General features: G+C 42.9%; 1 protein-coding gene across 1 annotated transcript in view; it reads left to right on the top strand.

Annotated features, from left to right (window-relative positions):
* TMEM232 (transmembrane protein 232) overlaps positions 1-5,896 on the top strand; it is a 263,702-nt gene extending 257,806 nt beyond the window's left edge. Inside the window, exon 14 of the mRNA XM_054986937.1 lies at positions 5,018-5,896. Within this exon, the coding sequence (XP_054842912.1) occupies positions 5,018-5,275 (258 nt within the window). The 3' untranslated portion in view covers positions 5,276-5,896. The remainder of the gene's footprint in view (positions 1-5,017) is intronic.
* Positions 5,897-12,455: the final 6,559 nt, after the last annotated feature.

Raw genomic sequence — 12,455 nt, 5'->3', positions numbered from 1 at the left:
TCTTTTAGCCTAACTTATCTCTTTAAGCCAGGACCTTCTCACTATGTGGAGCAATTAGGGTTTCCTGGTTCTACTGATTTTAAGGAGTACATCTGACATCACGGCTCCAAAGACCATAATTACCATCCTTCATTTCAGAGACTCTCTAGTGAGTACTTCCACTGCATCTTTACTTTTTAAATTTTAATCTTAGATGCAATTGAGTGGAAGGTAGTACTTCTGCTGCTGCTTCTCTTGCCTCATAAAAAAGTATGTTAAACAATTTCTCTTTCTGACTATTCTTCTGGGACTAGTACTCTGCAATAGGTTTGTTACAGAAGAACACTGTTCAAATCCCCATTCACATTTGAAGCTTACAGGTTTGTCTTGGACAACTCTGTCATTCTTGGCCTTATCCATCTTTCAGTGGAGTTAATATTTGAAAATGCTATAAACATTTGTATTAATGATAACAGTCACATAGGATTTGGAGACTTGTTCTGACATTTGCGAACTGGAACTTATTCTTGCTATCTCTCAGGTAACTGTCCTGAGTGTTCTTTCTTTCAAAAGTTTTTCTACAGCTGCTATTATTAAGCCTCTACGGGGGCTGAAAGAATCATACCTTTCGTGATACATTAAACAAGCATTTAGAGTTAATTCTCCATTCAGTTCCTACTCTGTGGACAGGAAAACTACCAAATGTTCTGGAATATATTTTAGAACTCAGGGCAGTTTTGTCAAGTAGTAATAATGGTAACCATGGCAAACATGCCTACGAGCTACTGGTTTGCTTACAATACTCTGTTAGAGTAAAGACATTTCACTATTTAAGATAGGCCAGTCCCTAATGCAATTGTGGGCATCCCATCATATCAATTACCTCCCCTGAAACAGTTTTCTTAGAATGTGAAATCGCTTCCCTTATGCGTCAGAACCTTATCACCTCTTTTTATGTGGCCATTATTTCCAAACCCTTTCTCCTTTCTCCTCCTCTTTAAACCTAAGCTGCACTTCTTCCTTAATAAATGACACGTTTTTATTACTGTTTTACTCTGAGCTGCAGTTTCTGCACATAAGACCATCCCTTCAGGGCCTCCATTAATGCAGTAATGATGCTGTCGTTGAGGTTCAAAACAAGAGATATGAACTTCTCCTTGACTGCAGTACTAAAGACTTTTAGTCTTTCCTGCACAGTATTTTTACAAAGGACATAGTCTGTATTCTTGGCAAAGGTTGCACTTGATTCCTGCCCTTCATTTGCTTGTGTTGAACAGGTGATTAGACCATGAGTTTAGGAAGGAAAGATGAATGCATATGATGCTCCATTATACAGTTTTCTACATTTTGAAATCCAAAGGCCACATGGATCCTTTTAGTCTGTCTGTTTTACAAGTAATCTCAAAACTATATTTTTGCCTTTCATGCGTTTTCTTCTTCATCAACTTCCATATGCTCTCTTCTTCCCTCCCAATAGCCCACAATGCCTTCATCTATTGCTACTTCTTTTTCTTCTCATTTCTTCTTTTCTTTTCATAGATAGTGCTTCTACCACTGCATTTCTGCCACCCCTCATGTGAGAAGGTTTGATTTTCACACCACTTTTTATATGACCACTTTATTTATTTATTTGTAGTCTGGTTTTCTCACTGAGCCACAAGGCAGATTACACAGTGGAAGTCAATACAATATAATCAACAGCTAGGACATTCACTGAGCAAAATACAATATGATCAACAGTTCAGACATTCAGTGAACAGATACAATAGGGTATAGTTGTAGAAATTTGAAAACAAACATAGGTCCGAACACAGAGATAAAACCTTTCTGAAACGAAGTGTAACTACGTAAGATGGCATCTTTGACAACGTGGAAACCACCCAGTAGGCACATATCTGCATCAGCAGATAGTACCCAATAGCATCGTCTATTGTCCCAGATTTACAACATATAAATACATATAACAAAAACATCTAATAAAACATTGATAGTAATCATATAAAACAGCACTAAAGTACTGCGCTAAATACATCTAAGGCGTTCACATTGTACCCCACATCTTCAAACATCCTCAAGGTACACGGGGCAGGATGGCTAGGATTTAATAGAATAGATTGAGGTGCACCCCCCCCTCTCCGGGAGGGGCCGGTTGGACAATTTGTCTACCTCAACAACCATAAACCTGGCAGAACATCTCCGTCTTACAGGCCCAGTGAAATGATAACAGATCTTGTTGAGCCTGGGCCTCCACAGACAGAGAGTTCCCCCAGGTAGGTGCCAGGACCAAAAAAAGCCCTGGCCCTGGTTGAGGCAAGGCGAACCTCCTTGGGGCCAGGGATCGCCAGTAGTTGTTTGTCTTCTGATCAAAGCAGCCTCTGGGGAATATAGGGCAAGAGACGGTCCCAAAGATATGTTGGTCCCAGTCCGCAAAGAGCCTTGAAGGTTCAAACCAATACATTGACCCTGACCCGTAACTCCACTGGAAGCCAGTGCAGCTGGTGCAGAACAGAGCTGTTTCCACACGGGCAAAAATTGCGCAAGTTTGGCACAATGAATTGCTTACCGGCTACCTGCTTCATTACACATTGTCCTGCATCGTGCTGCATTGTTCCACTCCCAGCAGTTCACATGCATCATAAATCACGGGGCAGTGGGCAGTGAGTGCCCCTGTCATGGTTGATGTTGGGGGCCTTACTGCCCCCTGTCTCTGCTTTTTTTTTTGTTTGGAGACTGAGTTTTGCGTAATTTCCGATTTCAATTGGTCAATCCAGTGCACATCCCACAAGGTGGCTTGTGATAGGCCTGCTCTTTTGCCTGCGAATTTTTCTCGAGGGCTATTGGTTGCACTGGTTGGTAGGTGAAAGAGTTCCCTGAATGACCCACCTTTCTTTCCTTGCACACAAGGAGACCAGTGCCAGATTGCACCAGATCCCTCGCAAGGAGTGGGTGGCTGGAGGGGCTGGCTTTAGTCAGTTGTTGCGCTGCCGACCAGAGAAGGGACCAATTCCTGCAGCCTCTTCTTTCCGCACCTCCGAGGAGACCCACCCGCTGATGCTGTGGGTGGATCGAACCATCACCCTGGCCTCCTCAAACGACCCCCTCCTCCTGCCACTGCTGCATCTTCCCAACCTGGTGGCACCAAACAGCAAGGCAATTCCCCCCCCCAACGAAACAGCCCCATTATATAACGAATTCCTCTGCTAGTTTAAAGCCTTGGTCGGGGAACCACTTCAAATACCCTGCTAAATACATGCTAATCTGGATTTAGATGGTCCAGTGCATGCAGCCCATATAAGTACAGCAAATATTTTGGACAGGGAAAAAGGGAAAGAGAATACAGCTCCCCCCTGCTCCTTGGTCCCAAGCATCCATATTAGGTGCTGCTCTGCTACGATCCCTGCAGCTAAAAAGCTGTGCAAAAGGATCTCCTTCCCACCACCCTCAAAACGGTACTTTGAAAATGCACAAGGAAGTTCTCTTTCCTCCCCTGCTAGAATTTGTTAAAGGAAGGGGGGGGGGAGAGAATCAAATAGAGATAGGCGTAACTGTGCAAATTGCCAGGCACTCACGGTAAATAAATGAAATAAACAAAAAATTAGGTCATTCACTCCAAAAAACATCAACTCATAATTGCGTAATTGCACAAAATCCGTCTTTTAAAAAAAAATTGTTTGGACTGCCTGCCGACAAAAGAAAAAGGGGGGTGGGCTTCCACAATGGCGGAACATTCCCAGAAGTTAAGAATCGTCTTCAGAAGTTCCCACCAACTGTGTATAATGCGGAACAACGCAGAATAAACGGAACCGGGATAAGACGGGTATTCTCGGGTTATAGCAGGGGGAGAGAGAAAGTATGTGTGAGATTCTTGCTATAATTGGGATGTGTGGAAATGGTCCAGGTGTAATATGTGACCAGAATGGAGTCCCGGTCAATCACATTTTGAACCAGTTGTAACTTCTGGAGCAGGCACAAGGACAGCCCAGCATAGAGTGAATTAGAATAATCCGGTCTGGAGGTGACCGTTGCACCGTAATAATCTTTCTCTTAAACATCTTGTGGATATCATTTAATATGCTTTGGAACTGCATGAGCTTCCCAACTCATAGTCTGGCCACTCCTGCTATTGATGTTTTAAATTTAAGCAGGGTAATGCTAAACCAAGTTAGCTCCATAAACATTTCCTTTTCTCACTGAAAAAATAACAGATTTCCCATTTGTAATATGAGAAAGAAGTGATAAAGCATTGACTGGGAACAGGTTCAGCACTGAAGGCCAGTTTGGAAATACATCATGAGCTGGAGGGTGGCAGATGATTTGCATATTTTAATGTGCATAACATTAATATAACTTGCATAGAATTTGTATGCATATAGCAGTTGCCAGGCCACAGCTGGTAGATGTGTTGCGTTGGTTTTGTAATGCTGATAACACAAGCTGTGTACCTTTTGACTCCCTGTCTTTCCCACATTTCACTTTTAGGTAACAGCTCCTGGCATATTGGGAAGCATGAAAATTCTCCTGTTTTAGTAAACCTCACAGCTAGCTGGGATAACCAAAAGCCCTGCAGTTGCTAGCCACATGAGTTTCCCATCACAAGGCAGACTATTTAAAATAATGAGACAAATTTCTTTTTGGAAATGTAATAATGATGTGGCTCTTATACCTGCTTTTCAGACATTTGATACACTCATCAGTTAACTGTGTGCTATGCTGAAAGAAACTCTGATGATGCTATCAGGAGGCTGTGGGCTGCCCAACAGCACATTAGGGAATGAATTAAGATACTCTGCAGGGTAGATATTGCTCCTCCTAATAAAAACTCATGATCCATCATTGTTCATGCAGATGCGCCTGCCTTTAAATTATCTCCACTTTCTACTGAGTCATTAACAGTGCAATCCTATGCAGTTACTCCAGTCAAAGCTCATTGAAATCAATGGGCTTAGACTGGAGTAACTCTGCATAGGATTGCACTGTAAGTCTGATGTTTCTACCTTTACTGAGGTGCCTAATGAAGTAACCCTGTTTTTTGTAACAGTGGGAAAAGGAATTACGGATGAGACTTGAGTTAGAAGAACAGCTGCAGCAGCTAGAGCTTAAGGAAATACAAAAACTGGAAGAGGAACGCTTCAGACGAATAACGAAATGGAGGTGGGCAAAGCTGCACAAGACAACAAAACCATATGAGCTTTCCTTGCAGTGTGAAGAGGAAGAGAAAGACCTGACAGAGGAAAGTGGTAGCACTGAATTGACAAATGTGTTGGAAGCATCACATATCTGGGAACCAGGCCTCTAAGGAACAGATTCCTCATTGCAAGCAAATATGTGCCAAGCTTAAAAATACTTTTTAAAAATAAAAGGCTGTCTCTGGAGGTGATGATTTTGATCAGAGAAATGGCTGGGCGAGGGAGCACTTAGCCCTTTCCCTACCAGCTGTTTTCTCATGGAGCTCCAGATGTGTTTATAAAGGTAAAGTCATATCTTGAGTCCTGCCGAGGGGAAGTGAAGCAGATCAATGGAGGAGTGATTTTGAATGGAAAAAAGCAGCCAGTGGAGAAAAGGTTAAACACTCCTCTATCCAAAGTTCCTCCACTTAGAACTATAGATTCTTGGTGATGTTTTTAATTCAATATATCTGCCAGGGCATTGCTATACACACTTGCATGTAACGTGTAGTCTGTCCCTAATTCAGATTTCCTCCTCTGAAATAAAAGCAAGCACAATGTTTATGGGAAAGGTTTTTCATAGTGATCAGTTTCTGGATCTTTGTTTCTCAGATGTTCAGCATAAAGTTAAGAAGAAACCACATTGATTAAGACTATTATATGATTAACATCTCTGCTGCCATCCTTAAGCCCTCCCTCTCCTTTATTCTCCTTTGTCATACTATAGCTTCATTTGTGCCAGCCTTGCTTGTTTGCTGTTGCTTACATCCCATACTTGGTTCTCACAACTGCTGTACCACTGGCTCGGTCTTTTCTGAAACCTTGGTTTTCCATTGATTTCAGAATCTAGTTTACTGTCCATTTTCTTGGCACGCCTTGCCACATTACTGGTACTAAAGCAGAAGCTGAATGAGAGGCAGTTTTGCTAAAGCAGGGACAATGTGGTGTGGGAGAATGTTTCTCAACATCTCTCCTCACCAGGCACCATATGTGTGGCTTGTATTGACACTACATGTTACCCAGATAGGAGAACTCCTTAATTAGTTGGGGAATTTGCATTAAGGAGGCAAGTGAGGGGGGGATAACTGGGATTCCCCACCTATGTCTATGGGGATTATACCCTTAGAGAACTCTCAAATAAATGGACCGATGTTCAACTGAAAAGGTTTCTTCATTAACTGAGGAATAACCACACAGAGCATACACACAGGGCTAACTAAGAAAACAGTGAGGAACTGGGAAAGCAGTTTTTGGGGAAAGGCAATAATAACCAGTCTCAAAGAGGAGGGGATCTGCAGAGAAGCAGCAAAATGACCAGCACTTCATGGAAGAGAAGAAAAGAAGCCCAAATGAGTTTGGGGGCTTGTGTTCAGCAACAAAGGCACACACATACACAGAGCACATGGCTGGGAAGCCCAGTTATAGGTGAAAGGTTCCCTGGGGCAATGCTGACATCTTGCTCCCAAAAACAGTAACTTCATGGTTTGTCCAGAGATAGAACGATAAGTGGGGAGAGGTTTGCAGCGACTATCTGGGATGGGCTATAGGTGAAAATATTGCTTGATGACCTGGTAGGTACTGGACAGGGAAGCTATCGGGCTTGCTAAATAGCTTTGATTAGGGTAAGTGGGTGAGGGGAGGTAAAGGAAGGCATTGACAAGATTATGCAGGGGTTTTTCCTTAGGAAGCCTCATTATCTCTGCGTCTATTTGGGGTGTGGAGGGACAATCAGTAGCCACCCACCTCTGATTCATGTTCTGGTGGTAACTTTCTAGTCTCGAGGTCAGCTGGTACACACTCTGCTTTGGGTCAAGCAGTGCCTTGGACTTATGCATGGAAGGAGTTTATGATATTTCATCTATAAACTTGCCCCTCAAGGTACAAGGGGGCCGGACGGTTAAAATACATTTCCCTCATTTGACTTGCACAGCTTTGTGACAAAATATAATTAGGAACTGCAGTATGCACCTGACACATCACAAAGCTGTTCCCCTGTCCACTCAACTCATATTGCTGTCCAATCAGTTTGTCCCTGGGAATAGATCCAAACAAGCCATTTGTGTGCAGGCTCCAAAATTCCTCTGGATGCAATCCATTTAAGTTGTGGCATCTGCTAACAGCAGTTACTGTATCTTATTGCAGTAAGTCTTTGTTAAGTCTTTCTTATAACAACAGTTGTCCCATAGATTTACTTCCTGTATGCTTCCAAGGCAGTAACGCTTAGCTGCCTGAACACCTATCTTACCCCAATTCACATTTGATACTGTTGGCAAGGGTGATGATGGCTGACAGTATTTAGGGAGAGTTCTGGAGTGAGTGATGGCCAGAGAACTAGTGGTTTTCATCAACATTTTAAAAAATGGTTGGATTAAGCAAGAATCTGAGGTTAATGTGGTTCCTTGACAGATGCAGAAAACTTTGTGGTAAATGCTTATTATGTACACCATGTTAAGACTCCAGTCCATCTAGACCTCATCTAGGCAGGAAAAGAGGAACAGGAGCAGTGAATTCTTGAGGGTCAAGAAATCCCCAAGGACATGCTTTTCCTTATGGAAGAGTCAGACAAGAGCAAAGAAAGTATGCAGACTTAACTGAAAATAAGATGATGGCAGTAAGGATGCCATTATCTCTTTATTTATAATAAATTGGGAAGACTGAAAGCCCATCAAGAACCAGTGGAACACCCACTTTGGGGTCAGTTTTATTCCCCAATCAAAGCACTTCCATCTTGTCTGGATTACATTTCAGTTTATTTTCCCTCAACCAGTTCTTCATTGACTCCAAGCAATGATTCAGCTCTTCCTCTATCTCCTTGGGTTTTGCTGGAAAAAATCGAGCTCTGCGTCAAACTGATGACACCACTTTCCAGATTGCTAAATGATCTCCCCCCCCCCTTACTTCATGTACCTGTTAAAAAGGCTGAGGGGGGAGGGGGCAAGATGCACCCTTGCTGCATCCTATATACCAATGGTCACAAGGTTTACTAGTAATCCCAAAGCAATTGTTGGGACCTATCCACCAGGAAATGAATGGAGCCAGTATCCTACTGCTTTACTCAGACCCATTTTATCCACATCATATTTGTGTCTGAATCCAGACTGAAAAGGATATAGATAATTAATGTCCAAGAAAACTTACTGTTCTCTGTTGAGAGTTTCTTGTAAATTTTCACAGTGCAAAAGTTATTACTGTCTTCACCTTTGTTTCTCTGCTATTTTGAGACAAGATTGGAGAAAAGATTATTATGCCTACATCAGCTGAGAGTCCCACTAGGGTATATTCTTAAATTGTTTGATTACCATTCTTTCCAATTAAACTCTTGACATACATGACCATGCCGCATATTTTTGCCTTTATAAAGAAGTAATTGATAATATTCATTATGAAATAATGAAATATGAATTAGTAGTAAATTATTGATTAGAATAGTTAAAGCAATCCATTGGGAAGGGAAATAACGTGCATCAGCTGTGGCTTGTTGTGTGAGAGAAAAATCTGGAAATAAATATGAAAAAGCCAGGGTTGTAATAACAGAAAATAATTAGCACCAGTCTCAACACATTCCATAATCAACAAAATAGATTTTTTATATCAGTGAATCTGCTAAGAGTTCTTCATTCCCATTTTCATTGTACTTCCATTAAGATCAAGATAGAGTATGTGTTTCTCTCTTCTCCTCTTTATCATAATCCGGACAGGTAGATTAGCCTGGAAAACAGTGACCCAAGTCACCCAATGATCTAGTGGAAGAAATGAGCTGCAACTCATGAAAGCTTATAGTGAAATAAACCTTTAAGGTGCAACTGGACTTTTGTTTTATTAAGCTGGATTTAAATTTGGCTGTCTATAGTCCTAAACACTTTTACTACACCACACCACACTTGTGCAAATATTTTTAAAAGAAGTTTCTCAGTATGAAAGGGATGCTTCTATTACATTTCTAGATATAACTTCTCATGCCTCCTAATTGGCATGAAATCCTCAGGGGGCAACACTCTTCATGTAAAGGATCCACCCTGCGAAACAGTAACTAAATAGGTGAAAACATTCCAGTTTAAGAGATGATTAAACTTCTTTAATCGGTGTGTGAGTTATTCCTACTTTCCAAGTTCTGAGGGGGGATCTATTTATTCCATGAGAGCAAAGGGCACGGGAGAGGGGAAATAACTCCCTAAGTCTCCCCACTTTGTCTGACTGCATTCCTGTGTTTTCAACATTCTCTTCCTGTTCTGGCTTCAATATCAAAGGTCAGCTGGGCTGCAGGGTAAGTGCAGAAAGCACCAGAGTAAGGCCTGGTTTCAATGGAATGCTGGTAAGGCAAAAGAATAAACTCTCGTTTAAAAAGGTCTGCTATCCATGCATAGGTGCTGCGCATGCTTCATTATAATGCCAACAAAATACCTGCACAGGTCACAGATCTCTTAATATACTGGCTAAGGTCAATCTGGCAACCTAGATCCATGCCCTAGTAACATTGAGACTCAACTATTGTAGCACACTGTACATAGGCCTCCCCTCTAAGTTAACTTGGAAACTCCAGTTGGTTACCAGATCTGCTATTTTAAGGGGAAATTAGCAAGCAGTTTGACTTAAGTTATTGCGGATCTTTACCAATGTATACCAGAGTCCGAACTTCTGGATTGCTCACGCAATAAAGAGGCAGCAACTAATCAATACAAAACGAGTTTACTAGGATGTTGCATAAGCCTATAATAATACAGATGTACAAGAAACACTCAAGGGCTAGGAAATAAATGTTGGAAAAATAGAGCCGTTTGCATTAGCAGGGAACCCACTTGAGATTGAAGAAGTGGGGCAATACTTCACCTGATCATGGCAAGAAGCAGAAAGACAGCAGCGAAGTGGGGCAATATCCAGTGCCTGCACTAGATGTGCAGAGTGATGGTCGGGGGTCAGGAGAGGAATGGCGCACACCTCATGGCAGGCCGAGCCTGCTTAAGTACCCAAAAATGTACCCTGAGGCAGGGGCCTTCCAGGTGGTTCTCAGGAGGGGAAACAAAAGCTTGATGGTTTTATGACTATAGCTAATGGGCCCTTTTAGGGTCTGAATGTATGATTGTGACACCTTAGGAAGAAGGGACAAAGGAGGGGAGGGAGTGCCGGGCGGGTTGATTAGATCTGTCAGGAAGCTGGGAGTTGTCTTGATAGAATCTGCCTGGAATGCGATGGCTGTATTGATATGCGTCCATTAGGTGTTCTGGACAGTTGGCACGTAGCCTCCATCTCAGGGCGGCTTCCAGCGATATGCATATCAGGGCGAGGCTGGACTCTGTGAATGTGACAGGGGCCTGATCTCGGAATGGCAGTCTCAGAGCAAACTGTCCATGGCGACTCTCTGCTACCTGACAGCATGGCTTCTCTCCTGGCACTCTTCGTGGGCTGGCTAGCAGGCTGCCCAGTGGCGGGGGCAGAATCAGTGACCATCCTGCAAGGAGCTCCCCACGGGAACTGACCAGGGGGTGCCTGGCCAGGCTCGCAGAGGGTCTTCCCAGATGGCACTGTGTTGCTAGTGGCATTGTTCCAGGCCCAGGTGGGGTATGTGTCCAAGGAGGCAGGAAACAGGCATTGGTAACACAGTGTATAACAGCAGAGAAGCAGGAAGCAGGCAAGGGCAATGCTGCCCCTAACCGAGTTCTTGGCAGAGTCTTAGAGCAGCAAGGCAGGAAGCAGACTCCATAACAGGAGGTCACTGGCAACAAACACTGCACCTCAATTATTATTGCAAGCTAGGAAGGACATAAATATCACTCGCATTCTGCAGCCACTCTATTGGCTACCTAGCAACTACTGGGATCAATTCAAGATTGGCTATCACATACGAAGCTCTTCACGGCCTTGGTTCATCATATCTAGGGATGTGCATTTCAGGATCAGTATTCAGTAAAAATTACCAAATAATACCTGATTGCTGTCTTTTTTATCGGATGGGAGGGGGAAGAAGGGAGGGGAAGTAAGTCAGAGGCAGAAAGGGAAGGAGGAAGGGAGGAAGGAGCAGCTCTCCTGCTCTTGCAAATGGAATTCTCAAGAAGGAGAGTGCTTTTTAAAAATTCTGCAAGGAGGTAAATTAGGAGGCTTGCCTCAGTCAGCCTCCATTTTGCTCTGGCTTGGAGATTGAGAGACACTTCCTGCTTGCTGCTGCTGGCTGTTGGCTTTCTCTCCTGACCTGCTTTGGACTGCAACTGGATCCTGCTGACCAGTGAATGGAGTGGATTCCTGGTTGCTACCTGTTTGAGAGTCATAGACTCCCTGTTTTTCTTCTCTGTTTGGGGAGAGGGTGTTGGCCTGGTGTCTGGGAGGGGAAAATGAAAAGTTAATTTTTTTTTTAAAAAAAACTGCTTTTTTGCTGTGCAGGGGGCTTTGGTTGGGCTTTTGTGCAGGGGGCTTTGATTTCTGGCTTTTGAAGTTGATTATATTTGCTGTTCGTTTTGCTGCTTGTTCTTCTGGGCGGAAGTGGGGGCTGTTTTCCCCTGTTGCTGGGCTTTTTTCTATAGAAGTTTGGTTGGTGTTTTTGCTGGGTTCTGTTTTCTGTTGGCATAGAAGTTTGGTCTTGTGTTCAATTGTTGGTAATTCTTCTGGGGGGCATGTTTGTTGGGGTGCTTGGTTCAGTTTGTTAACACAGTGGTGTTTGAGTGTACTTTTTGGGTATCCTAAGAGAGTTGTGATGTGTGAACTTTTAAAAAGTGTTTTTAAGATAGGTCAATTGAACGTTTTCCCCAGAGGGATTAATGGAGATTGGAGGTGGCTGGGTGCACCTTCCTTGGGGGGGGGCTATAAAATGCCCCTATGGTACAATCTTCATGAAACTTGGGGGGGGGGTGTTGTTAGAGGACAGTTAAGAGTTAGTCTTCTGCAAATTTGTTGAATTTTGGTTGCAAAATGTCACCTCCACCCCCCTGAATAGATAGTTTTCCCCATAAGGAATAATGGAGACAAGAAGTGGCTCCCCCCCCCCCGAGTCCAATCTTTATGAACCTTGGGGGATCATTAGAGGACAGTTAGGAGTAGGTCTACTGCATATTTGGTGAAATTCTGTCAAAAACGATCCCCCTAGATGACCAGAAATTTCTGAATTGAATTTCACATGGGAAACAGTGGCTGAATTTTACCAAATTTGCTCTTGTGTTACCAAGCCAAACTGGAGAATGAATTTGGTATTCTGTGAATTCTGAATTTTATTTCTAGTTGATTATTACTGAATCAAATCAATTTTTTCCCTGTGAACATCTTTAATCTTATCTATGTGACCCTCTGTGTTCCACCACAATAACCTTGCTCATCTGAACATGGCCT

The sequence above is a fragment of the Eublepharis macularius genome, chromosome 8 (genome assembly GCF_028583425.1).
Source record: "Eublepharis macularius isolate TG4126 chromosome 8, MPM_Emac_v1.0, whole genome shotgun sequence".
In the NCBI taxonomy this organism is placed as follows: domain Eukaryota; kingdom Metazoa; phylum Chordata; class Lepidosauria; order Squamata; family Eublepharidae; genus Eublepharis; species Eublepharis macularius.
Note: the sequence above shows the minus strand (reverse complement) of the source record. Positions and strands in the feature narration are given on the sequence as shown.